We start from the raw sequence: 24,261 nt of genomic DNA on the forward strand, positions 1-24,261 counted from the left end.
ACTGAGGCACCGACTCACAATTATGATAATAAATCTGGGACACTACTACGCGTGCGGGGGTACACTGGATCCCCTAATGAACACTGTACTGGTAACACAAGCACGCGCGTGGGGGTATGCCAGACCCAGGGGGGTGATAACAGGTCAATGACTTGGTAAAGACTAATAACCCTGCGGCCAGATGATAGAATGTGCTATTTTAGGAAGCTACTGTTTTGCTCACCAGGGTTGTCAACATACTTGTAAAATTATTACAAAACTAACGGTCGTGGGGGTATGTAATACCCCCGCACGTTTGTTTAAGGGTTAACTTGGGCACTTTTTGTGTTGTTGTTTTTTGTTTTTTTTGAGCAATGAATAGTAACCAAGGATTACTATAGGTCTATATGATTATTTAGACCTTGTTGCATATAGAACAGTAATCACGAGGCTAAACTAATTTTTGGATTGGTTTACCTGCCAAACTTGGGAGGAAACTAAAAAGTTAGGTTTTTTGTTAGATTATGTGTACAAACTGGTGTCGGCCATGACTAATAACAGCTCGACGTGGTTTTACAGCATCCGTTCCTGAAGCTAGCTAGACCTCTAGCCAGTCTAACGCCTCTCATCATGGCAGCCAAAGAAGCGGCTAAGAGTCACTGACGTGACCAGACCACCACCCCTCGCCCAGGCCCCTCCCCCGTCAATACTGCATCATAGCTCACCCACTAGCAAAGATAATCCTCATATCTTATATGTTAAGGAAGAAATTTTTTTTTCCCACAATGGGAACATTTGCAGCTTGTAAGCTTACATATTCCCCCCCCCCCCAAAAAAAAATATGCCTTTTTGTAAGTTTATGTTTCAAGGCATTATTCTGATGTATTTTTTTTCAATCAAAATGTTATGTAACTGTGCAGTTAAGTTACTTTACTGACACTCCAGCGGGATTAAACATTCTAATTAGTTATAAGCAATATATTCTACATTTTCTATATGTGAACTTCCCCACTTACATTTTGTATTGTAGCAGCAGAGGCTGAAGATACTGTATTTCCTCCCTAGTCATTATTTCCCCTTCCCCCTCCCATATTGCTCTGACTTGTATGCGACTTTGTTATCACTGGCGCCGGCGTCGGTTGACAATTCTAGTCTTAGGGTTTATATGAATTTAGCAGAAACAATATAATATCAGCTTGTATTATTATGCTGTAGATACATATTGTAAACCTAGTCCTCGTAATTTACAATGGACAATATTGAAAATTTCAATGGGTATTTTTGTACAATTTCATTTCAAAAAGTTGGATTAAGTTCCCTAGACAATATAGATATTTAAATATTCAATTTTCCTTCTTGCGGCTATTTTCCAATATTTTGGTACTTAAAATCTTTTCATTTATCAATTTCTTGTATTGTGAACTCATTTGTAATTGAGGATTGTAAGTAGTTTAAGTTTAAATCCACTAAATACGTTTAATGGTGAATTTGTATATTTAATTAATTTTAGTTTAACAGTGCGTAAAAAAAACATAATACTAAAATAATCCATTACACCAGCATTACAACCATAACCAAATTCACTGGACAGAGTTAAATATTTTGAATGAAAAGAGACAATAGTTTTGAAAGTGGACCAATACAGATTTTAAGGGATTTGATTATGGTTCTTAATATATCTAAACTTATCATTATATAGTGTCATCCGTCCTAAGAGGATTTTATTTATAGTTTTGCTTATTTGTTTAGTTGTAAGTAGCAAATAGTTTCTTTTGAGCAACCAATTTGTTTACTAACCTTGAGGCTCGTTATTTTGTTAACATTCAATTCTATAATGATACCTTTTCACAGAACAGAGACAAACATTTATGGAATGTATACTAATATTTTTAAATGATGTAGACTTAAAAGGCTTTACCTGTGATGCATTAAGATAGAAAGGTCATTTTATTTGAAACCCCTCTAAAAATAGAGATGTCTTTAATGATCAAATTGGATAAACTTTATTATAGTTACAACCTTTTTGCTCTTATAACAGTGCTATGAGCCGCATTTGATTTGTTATGTTTTGCAATGTAATATTTGTGTAGTAAATACTCCCATGAAGTTGTTTTCTCCCATGTTATGGAAAATTATGATTTTACTGCATTATCTACCCCGATGGGATTTGATATTTTGCAGTTTCTGCTTCAAGATCACAAAACCACCCAATAATAAATTCACATATAAGAACCTACGTAATGAAAGCACAATAAACATAGCTTCCTAAAGAGGAGCACATTTTTTTGTAAATAGTTTCTAGGGGTGTGCGATGCATCGAAAATGCATCGAAATTTCGATTCGATTCGATTCGATGCATCGAATCGCGATTCGATTCAGTGGTGGTCAAAAAACGATTCGATTCACGAGGGAGTCAGTATCCATATACGAAAAACGCCTGCAGAAAGTCAATGCAATACCCGCAATACAGGAGCGCGTTGCTGTTGCGTTTCCTTTACGAAGGCGTTCTTATTTAATACATTCTTTGCATTAAATATAGCTTTAATTGTTTTATATTTTTTTGTTTTGACATTGCAAATGATTAGAGGTTTGTTTTTTGTCTTGATGTAAGCAGTGTGTGAAATATTTTACTACTGTGAACCTAGCCAAAACAAGGTAGGTTACTCCAAAATCATTTTAAAAATAAGTCTGAAAAATTGTTACCTAATACTTAACTAGTAAGATTAATGTTATAGACTGATTCATTTGGTATTTTTGTTAGGTGTCTGCTGGTCCCCGTCCCCGAATTTTTGTTGGGGCAAAAGAAAAAAAAAGAATAATTTATTTCCAAAGAAACACTCTTATATTATTATATCTATTATTACAGAAGAATTAAAATGTTCAAATGAGAATTAAAAATTAAGTTGGCTCACGACCTTTAAGAATAAAGACACAACAGAGCAATTGCCGCACTGCCTCTAGCCAGAGCCAGGTCTAGTCGTCTACTGATAAGAGTAACAAGCAAAAGCCGTGACGCAACACTAACAGTGCAAAGAAAACAAAGTCAAAAGAATAGAAAGACTATTTATCCAGACATACTAGTATAATCATTTATTGTTTATTCAATACCTAATTAAAAATATATTTTATTATTTTACATAATAAATTATAAACAAAAGAAATATCTGATATAGTGAACAGATCTGTATCTTGGTTAGATGGGGTTAAAAAAATATATTTCTAAGATCCAATACAATATTTACAACTCACAAATTAAATTGAATTAATTTCTTTGAAAATAATCTCTAACAGTTTTGTGTCTTTGAATAAAGAAATATATTTCTTTGTCTCTACTCCCTTGTTTCATCACTTGCATTTTGTCTGCAATTGAAGCAACTGGGTAGCAACCGGGTGGTGTAAGAGGGGAGGGGGAGGGTCTATGACCTTGAATTCACACATCGTTGCCCGGGCCTGGCTGGTGAGACTGATTCATTGTTTTTGTTGACATACTACTACCCTTCCTTAAGAGAAAAAGGCCCTGCTGTTCCAAAAACATTGAGGGTAGTTTAAAAACATTGACCTGTGTTGCCAAGGGTACTAGGCTAGAAGATAGCATTTAACTTTCTTGTCTCTTGATTTAATATTATTTTAATCTTCTATATATTATTTAAGAGTTACTTTTCGGGTACCTAATTAGTTGTGATATTGTTTGGCTTTATTTTATGGATTTTTAATTCTTTTCATTCATTAGCTATCAAAATCAGTTGTTTTAGGATTTTAATCTCTTGCAGTAGGTCTATACTACTGTATGACATGATATGCATTTTTTAGTCCTTTTTAATTATACCATAAACAATGTTTGTATGTTATTTACTGTTTTTTAGTTTTATAGGAAATTAGTTTACACAATATCTTTTCTTCAATGAGTTCTCCACTTGACATGTTGCTTCTAGCCTATTACTATTTTAGGCCCTATAAAAATAATGTCTAGGTAAAGCTGTACGCCTACTGATGCCAATAATAATTCTTTATTTATTATGATGTAACAAATAATGTAAGTGTGAGGTTATTATACTAAGGAGGTTAGGAGGCAGGGAATGAATGATACATATTGCATGGTGGAAACATATTATTTTTATTTTCTTCTTGCTTGCAGTCCTGAAGCCGGTCCACAGGCCCTAAACTTGTGATATGTAAATTTATTTCTTAATGGTCTTTTTATATTAAGTTCCATTCAAATTTGTTGTAATTTAGCTACCGGCACCTATTTAGTTATTTAAACAGTTATTAAAATGAGAATGAATGTCTTGATAAAAAAAATATTTTCTTCTTTCTTGCAGTTGAGCCAATTCAAGTAAAAATTATGAAATAGGCAAGTAAAGCAGCTCACTGGTATTTCCAGCAGTTATTCTAATACATATGATTGAAAATAAATATTTTTTCACCTAAAATTCATATGTTAAGTATGAAATAGGCCTAATACCACATCAACAAAAATTTGTATTACACAAATGTGATACATTTTAATTATTGTTAATCCACTCAATTGACAATTATGAATAGAAAAATACCGTATTGCTTCGAATCGAGTTGCATCGAATCGAATCGAAAATCTTTTGAATCGAATCGTTGCTTCGAATCGAAAATTTTTTGCTGCTTCGCACACCCCTAATAGTTTCTACGAGTATATAAATACATGTTATAATTTGCTTGTGATTTTATTTTTGTTTGACTGTGCTGCGTGCCTAACTTGTGTATAGCTGGCGACCGACACAGTACTGTGCATATAATCATGATAAAGTAGTGTATGTACATGTAGGTAGTAAATATGCGAGTATTCTATTGAGTTTATAATCAAATGTTTGTTGAGTGATGTGATTCAATGTGCTAATGTCGTTTCTGTACAATACAACCATTCTGATTTATTGAAATGGCGCTTAAAATATGCTTAAACAATTTTTTCCGTCACAAAGTTAACATACATTGAAAACATTGATTGTTAATTTTCGAATTCCGCAAAATTGAACTTACAATAAGTCAATTTCAAAAAAGCAATAAGAATAACATGAGCACATGTTAAAAATCTACTTCACTCAACAATCTTATTCTTTTCGACTTTACAGGGGCTTCTAGGCTGCATTGAGCCTAATGCATTTATGTTTGCAGTTTTCATTTTTTGTATATTTTTCAATCATATCACATCGTAAAATATATTTAAAGATGTCAGCAAAGTGTGGGGTTCTTGTAATTGATAATAAATGGGTGACACAGGTCTTGGTACAGAAGTATAATGTATGATGTAATGTAATCATGTGACCGGCCCGATACATTCTCTTTGATACAGTACTTATATTGATTTTTAATAGATGTATGTTATTTGAAAAATATTAGTTTTATAGAAATAGTAAGTATCTACAGTAGAACCTTTCTCACAATGGAAATAACAATTAAGTTGTAAAGCCTAGGAAACTAAAAACACCAAAATGCATTTTAGTCAAATTATAAGAAAGTTAATAAAAAGTCTGGGGTTGAGGCTGTTGATGCAGATGCCAGTATGTCAGTGCTGTTCGAAGTGTTAAAACGTTGCAAGAAAAATAAGAATAAAAATTTCAAAAAGCGGAATTGCAGAAGTTAATTAAATGTATCAGAATCGAATAATCAATCTATAGCAGACCTTGTTATATAACCCTAACTTCAGTTACTATATTGCCTTATTCACCTCTGTAAATGCTGAAAAATAAGAATTTTAATAAAAATGTTGGCTTATTGACATGACCTTCCCCTAAAGGTTCTGCTGTATTAGGATATTTCGGTCGTGACAAGTGTCGTTCAGTAAGGTGTATGGTATAAGCCTATCTCCCCTGTGTATTATACAACCCAGATTGTACAGTGTATATAAAGACTCAGTATTTTGCATTTTCCTCTCGAATAAAGCAGTGCCTGTCGTACGGATAGATTACCTTTGGACTGTTACAGTAACGTATTGTAGTTCTTGTAAAAATGATCAAAGCTTTCGATTTGGCTGTATTTAAGTTTCAATGTGTTTAAAAATTTAGTTGTCCAGTGTTAAAATAATCTTGAATAATTTTGTACTGCATAGAATAATTCAACCATGACATTCACCTGTTTTTTCAAAGTTGACGTTTACAATCAACTGCACTATTCAATGTATTAAATATTTTTATTTTGTATCCAACCCGATATAAGCTTTTATTTAGCAAGTGCTTAACTATCCCAATTATAATCTTATTGCATTATTAACACACTTTAATTCTTGTTTTGGACTTCTCGTAGCGGTTTTAGTCTAGACAAGTTTAAACAATATTATAGTTTGTTGTAAAGTTAGCAAGGGAATTCCAAATAGCCTAATTTTTAGTTGATTGCTATTGCGTTTTCCGCTTGTGATGTTAAACTGCAGGTTGTATTTGTGTAATATTTTTTACCTTTTTTTTAATATAAGGCAGTATTATCAGTATAGATAATTTAAGCGAAGTTCAAAATATATTCGAGCTTCTTTTCAATAGAATTATTGTTTATTATTTAGTTGTCATGACAGTTGACTATTGTATTATTCATATAAATGATTCTGCTATAATGCTATATATTTTTCTATTTAGTGTAAATAGCTATTATTTAAATTGGGCCCCTTTTTAGACCCTTACTTTGTATGGAAAACAATTTGGAATTCACTTGTAGTTGATCACCAAATTACTGAACTTTTATTTTCGAAACATAACATTTAAAAAATGACAAAATCTATAGGGCCTAAATGTGAATTATGGGCATAGTAATAACATGAGTTATTTACAATTGTGGTACTGTAAATCCGTGAGATGTATATACATTTTTATTATGACTCCATTTTATATGGATTTAAAGCCAAATAAACGATATTGTGTAACAAAACTCTTTGTTTCTTGTTGCTCATATCAACTTTATTAATAACAATAAGTTAGTGTGAATATTAATTTGTTTTCAATATTATTAATGATGTATATTTTGTTTTTATCAAAAGGTTTATTTAGAATTTTTGACGGTTTTGTAATTGTTATGAATATTACAATTTATATATTTTTTAATGTTAAATGCCAATCAGAAGGTTAATAAAGTGAGTTTGTGCTTATAATACTTCTGCCTGAGTTTTATATCCATAAATAAAGAGTGTTATGGTGAAATTATCAAGACATTTATTGAAGTAATCATTTTCATCATTAACTTTTTACCTTTTAGCAGCAAGGTGATTTGCCATTATGCTGTTATTACACCTTTATTACTCTAAAATCTTTTTCTTCATGTATGGATTAGTTTTTACTTTTTTTGTGAAATATGGTCAATTTGAATTAATTTGCTTTGTTTAAAGAGAGAGCTCACACCTGATGAAACACCTGGGTGCAATTATCTTTTTGATTAACTGTTCAAAATTGGACCCAGCTATTACTGATCATAGGCCTTTTTACATAAACTAGTTTTTCTGCTGGTGCTCCACAACCAGGGCCGGACTTACCTATGGGCGAAGGGGGCGAACGCCCGGGGCCCCCGAGCCAGTAGTTTTTACCATTAACTTCGAAAATTGATCAGACACTTACCAAATGGCCTTCTTTTGTAACAGCTTTATTTTCATTTTCGCTATCCTATGTTCAAGGCTATTGTTAGGTGCATTTTAAGGCATTACTAGGAATGAAATTCTTGACCCTAAGGGACTTTTTCTCAGAGTTGCACTGGCCCCACGCTTAGGCCTGGTTTACACAAGCATATGTGCTAGGCTGTGACGGACAAGTTTCAGTTTCAATGAAGCCGCTCGCCCGAACGTACGGCCGCGGCGAATGAGTTGAAGGGGTCCCGCGCTTGGGGCAAAAATACAATAAATATGAAAACTCTTGTCCCAACGTAGAACGTAACTTGTAAAATTGTGTTGTTTTAAATGGAGATTCACTGGTGTTCAAATACTTTAAAAAATAAAAATATTGCTCCGTTTAGGTTTTATTAAATGTTTTTCTTTTCTTTTACCTCTAAGTATATACCAATCAGGATTTTAAGGGGTAGAAGTATATTATCCGTCCAATTTAAAGGTTTTGTAAAATAGTAATTAATTAAGTTATGCGCCAAAATTTTGATCTCCAATTTAGTCTTTGGAGTCAAATTCAAAATAAGCGAATAAGCAGAAGCAGCTGCAACAGTAAATGATAATGAGCTGATAAGGGATCCTGTCTAGTCCTCTCTGTCTCACGCACGCGCATACACACACATAAAATGCCTTATCGCCTATCCAAAACAATTTAAATCACTTTACTCCCATAGTTTGTCCTTTGAGACTAGAGGTCACGTCAAGTTGGTTGAAATTGTCTTACGTTGATTCAATGCTATGTTTGTGTTGTATTAATCGATATTGGATCCATTTAAACATCTTTCAGTTTCTCATATAAATAGTTAGCTTGTGAGTGTTTATTAGACATTGCAAGATTTTGCTCGTCAATAAAAAACTCAACCTTGAAAGTCCTCAATGGTAATTTTCATGCTAGGACTTTAACATATTATAAAAACGAGAATGCTATAGGTACCAAAAACATTATGAAAATAAAATAATCACACCTATATTGTAGTAATATTGAAAAACCATACAAATCGTCGGCAATAATCGATAATTTAAATACGTAATAAACAAAAATATATCAATACTTCTAATCCATATATATTATGGTAGCCTACGGTACCATGCTACCATACCAAATATGCCGTCACTGGTACTACAAAGCAATACATTTTTATTTTTGTGTATAAAATTAAAATATGTAAAAATAGTTATATTTTAGGAACAATTTTTTATATAGAACTTATTGCTTATTTGGCCTTAAATTGCTCTATTTGAAGCCTAAATTTAGAAATTTTCCCGGGGGGACCCCCCAATCTCACTAGAGGACCCCCCTCCCCCCCCCCCCCCCCCCGAACTGAAATCCTAGGGCCCCATTGGAAAATTTGCCCGGGGCCCCTGTAGTCCTGAGTCCGGCCCTGTCCACAACGGGGCAAGAATACTTGATATCAATCGTACTTACACATCACATTTGCATTAAACAGTGTAACAGAATCAAAACTAATAACTTTATTGTAAACAAACTAAAAATAAAAACAAATCTAACAGCTAATACATCTTCAATATTTAAAATGTGACTAAATAAAGCCGAGGTTCGTGCCTTGTTCGAAGTTTCAAATGAAAACCTTTCATTCAAGTATGCGGTTGATAGGTGTATGCCTTGCCGTTTTCTCAAAAGTTCAGACCCTTATTAACTTTGTAGGTATAAATAAATAATCATGGCCAAGAAACAGCTGATCTTAGTCACCAACAAAGCCAGATAAGATCATCTCACACCATTCTAAACTCATATTTGGGTTTATATGCGCACCTAGGTAAGCAGGTGGCATCCCCATCTCAATGATTGATAACTAATTATGTTTCAAAATGATACTGTGTAACAAGTTGCGATACAGCTTGCATCAATAATCTATAACCTAAATATTAGTTTCTAATTGACTAAATTTGTTTCATTTATCACTGCAAAATAATGTGTAGAATGCCAATGCACTCAATTGTGTACTTGTAAACTGTTTGTTGTCTTGAAAACCAGTTTTGGCTGAAGACCGCTTTAAATATTAGGCATTTTATTATTATTGATTCAATGAATCAGTTAAAATTAGTTGCTTACCAATATTTTTTCATACATAGTAAAGCAATTTCACTGCACAAGTGTTAATTCAGAGCAGTAAGATTAAATTATGTTAACACTTGTTTGACGCCGTCATTATACATCGGTCAGTTTTTGCGAATCACTAGGTAAAAGGTACAATAAACACACTTAAAGATGGCAGTTTTTAAAAGCTGTATTTTCATCACAAAATAAAATTTGAGTTAATAAATAAAAAATGTCAACAAAAAGATAAAACACAAAACTAGAAATCCCCAACGACCTAAACCCTATCTAACTAATCTAAGGTTATAGTTAAAGATCTAACATAACATGGTATTTTAGTTGGTAGTGTTAAATTAGATGATGTGCCTACATCAAACCAAAACTTGTCGACTAGATTGAAGAGTATCACTCACACTCATGTGTGTTTGAGATTAGTTGGTTGGTACTTTGGATGGTTAATATGAGAGTACTTAAACATACTGTTCCGACTGCCACAAGAGCATTCTAGTAAAGGTGGTACATAAATAATTAGGTATGCATAAATATAAATATTTCTTATTTTACATGACAAATCTCTTTTGCTATGGCACATTGACAAATTTCACCAAATTAAATAAAGATGTACTGAATTTACTAACGTCTTCAATTCAAATTTCTGTGGAGGATTCAAGGTCATTGTCACACTAGAACCTCTCATATTTGGCCACGACGAGGCCCAGAACGAAAAAAAAATCTATTAAGAAAAACAATAAATTACACCGAATAATGTGTAATAATCAGTGTAGTCAAAAGTAGTGTTTAAAAGACTCTTCTGGGATATTTTGTTTTATAAAAATTCATGCGTTTCCCAAATGAAGAGAAGCTTTATTTATCACAATTAGTGTTTAACCATCAGAAAATATTATGAATTCAGATAGGTAAACACATAGAGGTAAACTACCCACAATAAAATTGGCTTAAACGATTATAAGGTCTTAAAATAGTTTGTAAATTCCACCTGAACCATTGACTTTGAATAGTTCAAGTAGACTTCTCAAACTATTGGAAATACTGGAGTCCGTTTTTATGAGTTGGTGTTTTATTGGTGGTGTTTAAGGTTAGACATACTACCTCAACTAAATAGTAAACACAGTAAAATGTCAAACAAATAAATAAACTGTGGGCATCGAGACTATAGAGCTTGCAATCAAAGACACTCTGTAAGATGGAGAACTAAGTTTTGATATTAGCTATTGAAGTAGCCAGATAATATAAGGACCGGCACCGGTAACACCGTGGATGGATATGAGAGGTTCTACTGTATTTGATCATTCAATCTGTACTACAAATCTCACATCAAAAATATTATGACCCAAAAACTTGTAAACTTTTTCCTGTGGTGTGATAGGCTATTTTATAAGCTCAGGACACTGTCAAAGGTTATTGAATAAAACAAAGTATTTAACACTGAAGTTGATGGATGTCACAAATTACAAACCACAGAAAACTGGCACACAAATAATAAGTTGAATCAATTCTGTTCAGTTGTAACCTTTCAGTAAAATGTTGCCTTTTTTGGCGATTTTAGGTTAAAAGTTTACCTTAATCTGTTTAGTCTAAGGATCAGTTTAACCATTTGAAAGAAGTGAGTCAAAAGATACTATCTTATTTGAAAACATAGTTTTTTTTTCAAAGTCAACACATTTGCAAGAAGTACAAACCACCAAGTAAGGTCTCGGCCTACATCAAAACATTAACATAAAATGTGATGTAGGCCCCTACACATTTATACATCGGAAATATTTACACAATTCCCTAAAAGCCTTAAGGCATGAGTTCTTACAGTTAAGTGAAGTAAATCCATATAAAAATAAATTATCAATCAATAACAAAATATCATTTTCAAAAATTATGTACAAGCATTGTTAAAAAGCTGCATAGGTTGATTACAAAAACTTGAGCATTTCAAAAAATCCTTCAACCTTACAATAAAGTGATGACTTGGATGCAATGGCTCTACGGAGTTCAAAATGTAAGTACATAAAATAATTGTTGGGTAACAATAAATTTTATTTAAAGGTTGGTTTTTGACCTAAATTAAAAACCAATTTGAATTTAGTCAAATTAATTAGTGTTTTTTATAGAACCGGCTTGTAATATCATAGAATTTAACTTTGTAAAATTGTGCGTCCATACCAAAATGTTACTTCTAAATTATTATTTGCAATTTAGATTAGAAAAAGTTAATTGCACAATCTCTTAACTATTAGGACCTTTCCAAAAAAACCTTCATAATTCTATTGTCAATGAGCACTAAGATCAAGATAATTAATTTTGAAGTCCAAGAGAGGGTGCAATCCTACATGCAAGAACATTGTACAAATAATAATATCAGGTTAAACAAATCATTTGGATGGAATATGCAGTTGTTTTACAGTGCAATTGGCAAATTGTAATTATTGATTTAAAAAACATACGCTGTATTTTATTAGGTTTATAAACAAATCTTACACTTCTATTTTTATTGGATTCTATATCAAGGAATTATTCAATAATGTCTAACATATTATCTAAAACATACACAAAAGGGTTAGTATAAAAAATCGTAAAACAATTAACTGGCCGCTATTGTATCACATCGAGTAAAATCCACTCTATAGCTTGTGGTTAAATGCCCTAAAATCAGATGCACTAAAACATTTTTGGTGTTACTGTAAATAAAACTTAAATAAATAATAAATATCAAATAACAACCGGAGTTAGTTGTGAAGCAAAGCGATAGTTTACCATTGCTGGGTAAATATTCTAACAATTATGAAAATAGATTCCACTGTTTTATGACTGTAATTTGAATAGGCCTAAATCATCACTTAAGAAATTTACAACATTTTCCATTCTCAAAGTTTAAAGTAATACAACAATTTATTTTATTCCTAATTGCTTTATCATACCATTCTCATATTGAGGTCAATGTGTCAAATTTGATACGGTTATCAGTTGATAGATGAGGTCAATGATCAAGTGAGATATTTTACTTAATTTAGACTCAATTCCACGTTCATTGTGCAGCACAGATCTTAGGGAAACAGGCATGCGTTCAACATTGTTCAAAAAAATATATTTCTTGTCATGGGGAGTTGCGTCAACTGTCCTCGCAACACTCGTTAAGACATTAAAGACCACTTTTATACCTTTATTTTATACTTTTATTAATTAGTATTTTGACTTTGGTGTTGTCAAAATTAGTAGAGAAAGTGGATGGAAAAAGCAAAGGAGTGTTTAGTATTGCTGACTGCCGCTTGTGGGCTCTCTGTACTGCACGGGGAACGTGGAATGGAGTGTAGAAAAAATAGGTGATCGCCCAGAAAAAACCAGTAGTCTACTCGCTCTGACTCCCCTCTGCGGGGTGGAAGTTCATGGCAGCACTGTTGATGCAGAAGCGTTTCCTCGTTGGCGGAGGGCCGTCTCCAAACACATGGCCAAGATGAGCTCCACAGTGGGCGCAAGTCACCTCCGTACGGACCATACCTGGATTGGTGATCAATAACAGTAGGTTGGCCCCGACTTTAGATACGAGGAAGGGTGGGGGGGGGGGGGGAGGGAAGAAACAAGACGCACATTAGCCTCTTTGATACCACCAACCCGAACCCGCCTGTATAGCAAGCTTGTTTATGTACAGTATAGGGAATGATAAACAAAACTATTATTTTATTGGCTACAGTGTTATTTATGTTAGAATCATTTGAACTGAATGTTTGCAGCTGAAACTGTATCTTGAAAATTGTTTTATCAAATTGAGAAATGTTGGGATCAAATCATTCATATGTTGGGGAAACAAGAAACAAGAGAATCTCAAAACATTTTAACACTAAATTACTGACGTAATAATAGTTTTAGCAGTACACAAAAAACAGGTCAACTATTTAATTAATAAAATTGAATGATTTTGACTTTGTTATTTTAATTTCAATTTACTCAAGAATTATTTTAATATTCTGAAATCGGAATAGTGACAGTTGTGGAGTAAGCCTAAATTACCACAAATACAACACAAATAGATCATATTGTAGGACATTATAGATTACTGGGTGTATCTTTACATAAACTTTTTAATGACCAACAGTTCTAATAGATGGAAACTACAAACTATTTCAAGAGTCATGAATAAAAAAATTTGGGTTCATAAAAGTTAAATTAAATTATATATAGCCTATTGCATATTATTTTTGGGTTAAGTGATAAAAAATAAAAATTTACGGGATAAAGTATACAAAGTGCTATAAACAAGGGAACATTTGGTTTGTTATGCACATGTTTTTGAAAAATTTTCAAAATACAACTCAAATACCTTCAGACAATACTGTAATCTACTTTAAACTCGATCAATGTTTATAAACAGGCTTGCTGATACAGTGGCGATGTAAATTGCAAGATAACAAAGCAATTAAAAAACAAACTTCATGCTATTAAAAGCAAACCAAACTATCATGCACACATTTTACAGCAAAAACAAACAAACATAAATGAAAGACAAATAGAAGATGAATTGGAGAGGATCGATAAGGATTTCATAAATGTATTGAAAAGAACTTGAAACCTTCTCCCAAGACATTTATGGCTTGTGGTGTAATCAAAGTATCACAGTGTATCCGTAGTGTTCTTTACTCACATTATGTGGCACAATATCTCATTTCCGGGGAACTGGAATCAGTTTTGTGCAATACATGTGCATTTTATCTGGTTTACCATTTATTATCAATTTTAAGTTGACCACTTAAAATAATCTTCTGTATATAAGAATTCAGCAATTGTTCCCCAATAACGGAATTTTTTCTTGAACCCGTTTTAACCTCCAACTTAAATTTTACAATTATTACTGCTACAGTAGAACCCCTCACATCCAGCCACCACAAGACCAAACCTTTGGCCGAATTAACTATCCTATTATAAAGCGATAATTTATACCTATTAATTAGGGATGCAGCAAAATTCTTTCCGATTCAAAGAATTTTCTATTTGAAGCAATGGGAGGAAAAGCCATTGGATGGACTGGGTGTGTTCACACAATCACACTCCCAACTTCACTTAGAGAAAGGGGTGACTGCCATGACGTCAACATTTCGGTAGGTTAAGTCGTCGGGAGACAAGCTGTCCCCAGATCTTGCCATCGCACAGGTAAAATTTAAACAAACAGATAAATCTTGAAAAGCACTCAAGTCGCAAAAACAAGTGCTTGTAACTGCGCGTCGGTAAGCCATGAAAAAATATTTTAATATTGGCTTCTTAATAATGGTCATATAATCCGAGGACTGGTTAAACTGAGGTCAGATATCAGGGGTGCTACTGTAACACCAAAATCACATAATCCCAAAAGGTTCAGCTACTAATAAGTTCATATTAGTAGGGATTTAACATTTAGAAAGCAGTTCGGAGCTAAGAACATTTCCACTATGTTCAATAACGATTAGTTGAAACCTACTAATGTTGTAACTGAAAGTTCTCCCCTGAGAGACCTGTCCTTGATAAGAACACAGCTTATGGTGGACTCTGAACCCCCTAGTTAAGGTATTACCACCAATATAAAAGCCACTGGTGATTGAAGAGATTTGAACCTGAACCCCAAGAACAGAATGTCCACACTCCAACCAACCAGTAAAGTGAATGTTTTCTAGTAGCACAAAATCATTACTATAAAATGTGCTTTCGACGTTACCATTTACCTACGCCTTTTTGTAGTCATTACGTAACTACTCGTAACAAGGAGTGATGGGTCTATTTAACAGTCGGTGCACGAGATTGTGAGTTTAAAAACACATGATGCAATGATACAGATAAGAGGGGGGCCAGACTACTGATAAACTCCAACATGTTATATCATAGTTTACAATGTACAAAGGTGTCTAATTCATAATGTATAAGAGTGTTTAAAATCCAGAGATCAACATTTATGGATGTAATAGGGCCTACATAATATTTTTTGTAAAAAAATACCAATATACAAAAGGCAAAAAGTATACTTGAATCTGTGAGCTGAACAATAAGCTGCCTGGTGAACAATTTTATAGGCTACCTGTACCATCAAAATGCTTTAAATATCCCCAGGATCAAACCAAAGACTGAGGTACCTTAAAGACACCCAAGTAAATAAGCCAGCAGTGATACATTTGATTTTACCCTTAAAAAAGAATGGTTTAGCTCTGATGACAAATTAATATTAATCCATCAATGATTCATTCAATTACTAATCATGCCTGCATAAAAAATCCAATGAATATTGACCGTTCATTTCAGACTATGAAAAAGCACTTACAGTTTGGTTTATAAATATCTAAACGAATAAAAAAATAATAATTAGGGAAACACAAATGGCATTCAATTTATAATTAATGACCCAGATATGGATGGGGATTTTGAATTTCATAAAACTAAACCCCTTGACAGGACAGATCGTTGAAGCAACAAAATGCAAAGAAATAAAGTTTCCAACATGCAAAGAGGAATGGTTTGAGTGGTAAGAGGTTCATTTAGGAATTGATAGCTTGTACACACAAAACAACATTTAGATTTAACACCTAAAATAGTCCTCAAGTTGGGTTAAATAGAGATATTTTAATCAAACACACGTTTTACAAAGCATGGAGATACTCCAAAATAGGCCAACTTAGGCCTAGGCCTAAAATGTACTATTGCTAGTTTGATAAGGTATCAATATGTATTAATTTGTCCATTATATAGGACAAGTTGAAGATACAATCTCCAGAATAAGCCAACCTCTACTAGATACAGTTAACTGTGAAAATTGGGAGTTACTGACAAAATACTGACTAAACCTTCAAATATTATTTTAAAATACAAAAGAGTATAATAAAGGCTATTAAAAAAAATCTAAAAAGTATCACAGGTTTTTATACAACGAGCAATGTTGACTTAAATAGCCTTAAATTTTAAAAAAAGTCCCAAGTAACATACAACAAAATGTTAAGTGACATTACAAATTGTTACTCATTTAAAATCGTTAACAAATTAAGGTGAAACGCTTTTTACAAAAATAGCAATTGCTAAAGAATTTTTGTTAACTTACCGTGTGTGGTGTCCTTAGTCAATTTTACACCCCCCTGGTCCAATACATCGTTAAAGGCTGGCCAGCCACATCCAGATTCAAATTTAGTTTTAGACGAGAAGAGTGGCTTATCACAAACTACGCAGCTGTAGGTGCCAGCATCTGTGCACTTGTTGTACTTCCCAGTAAACGGTCTGCGGGAACAGATTATTTGTGTTAAATTTTACTATATAGGTCTAAGATTCTATGACACACCAGGGGACGTATATAAAAGCAAAGTTGAGTGTTGAATGCATTAAATGATAGCTTTCCTACATAAAATCAGCTGGTTACTTAGCCCCATACAGGGTGTCACAAAAATCGGTACGGGCATTAGTGATAAAAGGAGGCCTCAGTGCCAAAAACTTGAAGAACGTTGTAGTATTTATGTCCTAGAATAGTAGCTTAAAAGTGATTTTAGAACGTTTAAGCTGAGGTATGGGTCCCAAATAAGTACTTTACCTGAAAACATTGCTGCAAACATTTTTTTGCGGGGAAAAAACTACTCTTTAAAACCCTGATCGTTTTAATTTTGTTACCGTACTGGAATAACTCTTGTCTCTGTCACCATTAGGCCTACTGTGTTTAGTGAATTGAATACTAACACAAACATAAACAATTGAAAGGATTGTCAAGGAAAGAAGAAGAAACCTAAGTCGACAAAACGGTAGAGGCATTTGTAAATGCAGCTGGGCTTTGATTATTGTGAACTAATCAGTTCTAATTTAGACATGTGAGGTAGGTAAGTCGGGTGTTAGGTGGATTCGTGACTATTATTTAAGGGTTTTGAAGTTAGGTTGGATTAGGTTAAAGACTGTTTTTGCACTTTTGAAATAGTAGTTTAAACACAATTAATAATAATTTCAATAATGCAAGCATTTTAACATTTCAAAAGTGCATAAACAGTCTGGAGATAACATGTATTTTCCATCTTAAAAAACCATTTTAAACTGTTCTAGAAGTTTGATTGTGTTATGTTAGGTTAGAACTGTGTCAATTTGTAAGAGCCTAAATCCATTTTTTGTTTAAAGAAGTTTGGTCGTATTAGGCAGTTCTTACCTTCTACTATATTAGCTAGTCTAACATAGACTAACATAGATTAATTATTAATATAACATAGACATGCTCTTATCTCAAAGATCCTTTCGGGCTCAGCCCCAGTGGCTCTGGAGATTCCCATGTTAACTTTATCAGTATTCACATTTAAAATTAATTAAAGTATTTTGCCAGCTGTTTCACCTACACAAAGTTGGTTCTATGATATTCAATAGCATTAAAACGTTAGGGTTTACCAATAGGGTACAGCACTATTATTTTTTTCATTTATGACAAAAGCTAATTTGAACCAAGCAGCAACAAAAAGCTGTGATACACAATGGGAACTGGCAAAATAGGATTGTTTACAGTTAGGCCTATGCTTATTTTTTTTATTTAGCCTATAAAAAATGTGTGATATTGTGCGAATATTTGGTAATTTACTTTTTTCTGTTGTTTAAGTGCAGTGGAAGAACGGCTATGGTAGATGTGTTATACTTTAGCATACCAAATAAAATTTTTTTTTTCTCAAACCGTGTTATCCCTCATTGCAAACACAAATCACGAGTAGGCTAACTGCAATAAGCATTTTATACTTATACGCCAACCGCGTACAAATGACGCTGAATTTTTATTTCAGGATTAATTTTGCCTACAGTGCCATTTGGAGGCTTCTGATTGGCTTAGGGAACACCATTACCGGAACGATACAGTCTGTCGTCATCGGCCTCGGTGGCATAGTGGATAGAGTGCTGGGCTGATGAACGGGAGGGCCGGGTTTGAATCTCTCCGATTGCACTAACTTTTTGTCTAGGATTTTTTCATTATCAGCAAGTTTGGTTGGTTTGGTTAGGTTGTGACCTTTTAATTTTATAACTAAAACATTATAAAATTGAATTTTAGCCATTTATAGTTTTATTTTATGAACAGGACTATTTTTTCGATTAAACCTTCATTTGATTTTTCATTATCAGCAAGTCTGGTTAGTTTGGTTAGGTTATGACAGTTTAATTTCATGATTGAAAAAAATATAAAATTGAATTTGAGGCATTTATAATTTTACTAGCAGAGTACCCGTCCTTCGTACGGGGTTGGCAAATAAGTATAAAATGCTTATTGCAGTTATACTCGATCTTTGCGTTTGCAATGTGAGAAGACACGGTTTGAGAAGATTTGTTTTCATCAAATTTACGGTATGCTATAGTATTACACATCTACCATAGCCATAATGTTCTACCACTTCACCTATTGCAGGGCTTGTAACAGTTCTTGAGGTAAAAAAAAATAACCAAAATTACAAAAAAAATAACCAAAAAATAACCTTCAATAAACCCATAATGTCGCTAAAAATTACAAAAACCGGCATTTTATTGTGATATTAAAAATATGTAGGCAATAAAAATGACATAGGATAATTTTGAACTAGGTAAGTGATTATCTACTAAGGCAATAATAATAAAATACCCCCGCCGCAGCAAACCTGCCGACTAAGCGAATTTCCATTTGTCTGAATTGATTTTCAGTTAAATATATTTTAATAACATTAGGTTTAACGAGTACCTAGGTTTGCTGCTACAAGGAAACTAGTAAAGTGTGTTTTTGAGTAAAATATTGATAGCTTAGTACAAAATAAATAAATTTGCCAAGTTTGATCAAAATATATCCATAAACAAGCAAACTACAACATTTGACAATATTCTCCATAAGAATAACATGGGAATTTTAAATTTAAAATTTTTTTAATTTTATCCGTTACTAATAATCGAATAAAAATACTTTTATATACTAAATTATTTGTTTTTTTAAGCTCTTTAAAAAGGTCTAAAGAGAAATCGGGAAATTTTGTGTTTTGAGGGTCAAAAGTGAGAAAAACCAATTTTTACCCCATAAAACCCCCCGTAAAGCCCCGTTCCCATGGTCCGATCGTGCTGGTTTGCGAACTCATTCAAGTTTATCCCGCTTTACACCTTTAAACCAAATTTCATCAAAATCGGACAAAAATTACTCAAGTTATCGCGTTCACGGACGTATATATATATATACATATATAAAAATTTGAACGAATGGTGTTTTTGGCCTCTGGGGACATCAAAATGAAAAAGTAAATCGGTCCCGGGTCTAGGTCTTACCATGCCACCTACGGTAATAGCTACTTCCCTATAGGGAAATTCGCTAAAAATGAAAAAAATAGAAAAAAATCCTCCCATCATCCCCTTACTTTTTTCCATTTTTTTCCTTTTTAAACATTTATTTAGACAAAAAATATATATTGATACAGTAGGACCTCAATATCTCGAATCTGAAGGGGTTATGATAAAAATTCGAGTTATCAAGTTTTTCAAGTTAGTGAGGTTCGAGTTATGAAGGTTCCATATGAAAAAGTTCGAGATACTGAGGTGTTGGGGTCTGACAGTGATGTTACGTCATGGCCTTTATAACTCGACTTATTCATGTTAAACCTTAATAATCGAACTCAAACTGTATTTATACGTAACTTACTGAAGAGTAACTTTGGAAGCAAAATAAAACAATTTGAATGCACATAAAGTACTGTATTTATTATTTGGCAATAAGTTTGATAAAGTACATAAAAAACATGTTAAATGACAAAAAAAATAGTTTAAATTACTGTACAAAACAATAATACAGTATATATCATCCATACACGGAACTACATTTACTGTGTATAATGTTTGATTAAAGCAAACGTTAGTCAACCTCTTTATATGTACTGTAAAAACAAGCTAGGTACTGTAACAACAAAAATACTGAATAGGTACAATACTGTACATACAAAAAGTATGTAGACTGTAGAGAGTAATATTTAAAGGGAAAATTCTAGTGTGATTAAAATAATAAACAAAATGCATCGTAATGTACCTAGTTAAGTACTGAATCTACTTTGGCAAAACGGGTAAACTACACTGACTACAGTGCCTAGCCAAACAGACACGGGAAGCAAACACGGGAAGTTTGATTTTCACGTCTCGACAGGAATCACAACTGACTTGCACTGTTATGGCAAAACTTCGAATTATTGCTCGAGGCACATTCATGCGAACTTTGACTTATAAAGGTAAACTTCGAGTTACTGAGGCTCGATGACGGGAAAATTCGAGTTATAGAGGTAGAATGTTACTGTTCAAAAGTTGTTAAAATTCGACTTATTGAGGTTAAATATTTAGAAACTTCGACTTATAAAGGTACTTTTAACATTATGATTAATGTGGATTTCAAGGGGATTTAAAAAAAATCGAGATATTGAGGAATTCAAGATATTGAGGTTCGAGTAATTGAGGTTCTACTGTATTGTTAAGTTGGTTAACCAGCCAGAAAATCTACTTAATTCATTCATTACTTGTTGAAACTGGCTAGTTTGACGCTAACTACAATCTGTATAAACGGATTGAATTTCCCCCTCAGTTCAGGTTGACAAGTATCATAAACCAAATAAAACAGGTATTCATTATTTAAACAAATTGTTAATTTTAAATAGCATAACAATATGTACACATACAAATATGTATAAAGTCACAGGTCTTAAATACAGAATCAAATGTACAAAGACAAGAATATAAATCTATGTTCATTTTGGTTTATGTTACTAATCCTACCCCTCTTCATTGGGGGCATTTCAAGAGTTTTAAAAGTTTTACGAGCTTCATCAAAATTGATCAATAAATTTGCCCTAAAAAATATAAAAAATAACCAAAATCCCCCAAAAAATAAAAAAAAATAACCAAATTTAAAAAAATAACAAAAATAACCAAACGCAAAAAATAACAAAAAATCAAAAAAATAACCTGTTACAAGCCCTGCTATTGAGAAAGATAGATTATTAAAAATTCGCAAAATATCACAAATTATTCCTGAAATTAAAAACATAAACACAACTGTAAACAATCCTACATTGACAGTTCTCATTGCGTATCACAGTTTTTTGTTGCTGCTTTGTTCAAATTAGCTGTTTTCATAAATAATAAAAAAAATAATGCACCCTGTTGGTAAATCTTGTAAATTTTTAATGCTTTTGCATATCATAGAACCAACTGACTCTTTTAGTTGAAACGGCTGGCTAAATTCTTTAATTCCCTTTAAACATGAATACTCATAAGGTTAATATAGGGAACTGCAGAGCCACTGGGGCGGAGCCCGAAAGGATTTTTGAGCTAAGAATATGCCTATATGTTAATCGGGAATGTGAACTATCATGATGCCAAATTTCAGCCCAATCTGACCAGTATTTTTCGTGTTTACTTGTCACAAACATACATCCATACATCCAAACTTTCTCTAATATTATAAGTAGTAGGATTTAATGAACAGAACTAATTTTTCGATTAGTAAACCTTCAATAGTCAATCAGAAGCCTCCAAATGACACTGTTGGCAAAATTAATCCTGAAAAACAAATCGTGCATGAAGGACGGGTACTCTGCTAATGGGACATAAAGGTTACATTGTGAAAACCTATGCTAAGTAAGCCACTCAGTGAAGTAAAGAGAAGAAGAATACAAAATTTATTCTTCATTTTTCAGATTTTTCCAGTCCAGGAATGAATCTTGTCCGACCAAGAGGTGTTTAAATGAATCTTAATTTTGATCAAATGTTTTGCATCTAGCCTATAGGTACGGTAGGTTACTTAACATTTTTAACTGTTAAATTGTGGGTTGTTTATGTAATTTACCTACTTTAAAATTAGGCTAGCCTACAATAAATCAATAAAAGTGACTTGGGCAATTAACTCTTATTTTAGTGTGTTCCAAATATGGAAGTGCAGATCAAAGTTTCTAAAACAAAATTTGTAAAAATTTAAATGATTCCCTGTTGTGTGAGTAGCCTCCTCTGCAGAAAAATGTTTTCAGGTAAAAATCTAGTTTCTAATGATAGGCTTTATAAATAGGCTAACTAATATGTTCCCATGGTCACCTTAATATGCATAATAATTTACCGAAATTACTTTAAAATCATAACTTATGTCTCTGTAATCAAAGAATAAAGAATAGGCCTACCTTTTAAGCCGTGTTTACATCGGAGTTAGGAACACGTGTTTACAACTAATGTTTCTAAAAAACCAAGAAACGCTACTTTTGGGACAGAAACATTTGATGTTAGAAACAGTTTTTTTTTTTTTTTTTGTGTTTACAACAGAGTTTGTGTTTGCCACCAGAAGTCGGTAAAGATCAATGGGCGTTTCAAACATAAGGAAACATTTGTTTTGGAACAAATTATTCTGTACTTCTGTGATGTTTGGGCTGCACTTTAGTTTACGACCTACACTCATTCGAAAGAAAAATATCGATATAGGCTACCAATAGATTATTCAATATATCGATTATTTCATTCGGTTAGTTAGGTTAGGTTTCAACCTAACTTACCAAACTTGATATATCGAATGAAATCATCAATATATTGATCGATATAACTTATTCATTCCAATGAGTGTAGGACGTAAACTACATTGCAGCCCCTATTTACAACACTTCCCCGCGCCTACCCACCACCACGTGACTATCTCGAGAGGGCCTGATCTGTGTTCTTGGGACCTGTGATTCAATTGTTTCCAACAAAATCAAAGAATAGGTAGTACACTATCTGTTGTAAACTTTTGTTTGAGAAACAAGTGTTAGGCATACCTACAAAAAGTTCCAAACATTTTGTTACAAACTCCTGTGTAAACGCGGCTTTACCTAAGCAAAAAGGGGGTAAACAACTAACTTAAATAGTCACTTATAGCATAGCCTACAGATCAATTGATAGGCTATATATTTAATTGACCAGCTAGACACATTGACACACCTTATTCTCTTTGATAACTATAAAAGTGGATAGGGTAATGCTAATTAAAAGTACATTCTGTTTATTTTACCTTTCTGTTCCTTTTTCTTGGGTGACATGATACTGAATTGGAGTCAATTTCTTCTTCAAATCGCCCTTCTTATCTTCTGAGTCTGACATATTTGAACACTTCCGAATTAAACTGCTCTCAAAGGACTTATTTTGTCCTTTACCCTTGACAAACAATTGACTTGGATTAGACAACAATGTATGCAAGCAACTCGAAGGCCTATCGAGTCTATGGTGTAATGAACTTAAATCCCTCAATTTATATGTAGGCCAACTCAATTTACCATTCACAACAAACCTAGAGCTTAAAATTGGTATTGCATTTATGTATTTAAACATAACTTCGGGCAGAAAACTTAAATAGTTTTAAAAGACAGGTGAATTCTTATATAAAAGATAGTGTCATTGCCTAAGCTTACCTTTCTTTCTGACACCAACCACTGGAACGGGACGGAATAAATTGTGAAATGGGAATGGGAGAGTGAAAGGGATGTATTGAAATGAAAACCACGGCCACAGCTGTCAAAGTCAAAATATCGACTGCTTCTGCCGAATGCCGACTGCACTGCAACCAAAATAGTGCTTGCTCTTGCTACTGCTAGCTAGCAGACTGTTGGGAGAAGAAGGAATGGGAATGGTTCGAGACAGGGACAGGGCCATT

The 24,261-nt window shown here is 33.1% G+C and overlaps 2 protein-coding genes across 5 annotated transcripts in view; one reads left to right on the plus strand and one right to left on the minus strand.

Annotated features, from left to right (window-relative positions):
• Positions 1-7,136, plus strand: part of LOC128991378 (serine/threonine-protein kinase Pak) — a 48,118-nt gene extending 40,982 nt beyond the window's left edge. Inside the window, exon 11 of the mRNA XM_054414184.1 lies at positions 559-7,136. Within this exon, the coding sequence (XP_054270159.1) occupies positions 559-642 (84 nt within the window). The 3' untranslated portion in view covers positions 643-7,136. The remainder of the gene's footprint in view (positions 1-558) is intronic.
• A 2,677-nt stretch (positions 7,137-9,813) lies between these two features.
• On the minus strand, positions 9,814-24,166 carry LOC128991749 (methionine-R-sulfoxide reductase B1). Of its 4 annotated transcripts, none has more exons than XM_054414920.1 (4): positions 24,024-24,166; positions 23,623-23,765; positions 16,702-16,874; positions 9,814-13,184 (listed from the first exon to the last, which is right to left on the minus strand). In XM_054414920.1, the coding sequence occupies exons 2-4, from the start codon at positions 23,709-23,711 to the stop codon at positions 13,000-13,002; spliced, it is 447 nt and encodes a 148-aa protein (XP_054270895.1). In that variant the 5' UTR covers positions 23,712-23,765; positions 24,024-24,166; the 3' UTR covers positions 9,814-12,999. The 4 variants fall into 4 exon arrangements, with proteins under 4 accessions (XP_054270895.1, XP_054270894.1, XP_054270892.1 ...); XM_054414919.1 differs by having other exon boundaries at positions 24,020-24,166; XM_054414917.1 differs by lacking the exon at positions 24,024-24,166 and having other exon boundaries at positions 23,623-24,008.
• Positions 24,167-24,261: the final 95 nt, after the last annotated feature.

This window comes from Macrosteles quadrilineatus, unplaced genomic scaffold (genome assembly GCF_028750875.1).
Source record: "Macrosteles quadrilineatus isolate MER2022 unplaced genomic scaffold, UCM_ALF_1.0 Scaffold_4__1_contigs__length_99947679, whole genome shotgun sequence".
NCBI classification, from domain to species: domain Eukaryota; kingdom Metazoa; phylum Arthropoda; class Insecta; order Hemiptera; family Cicadellidae; genus Macrosteles; species Macrosteles quadrilineatus.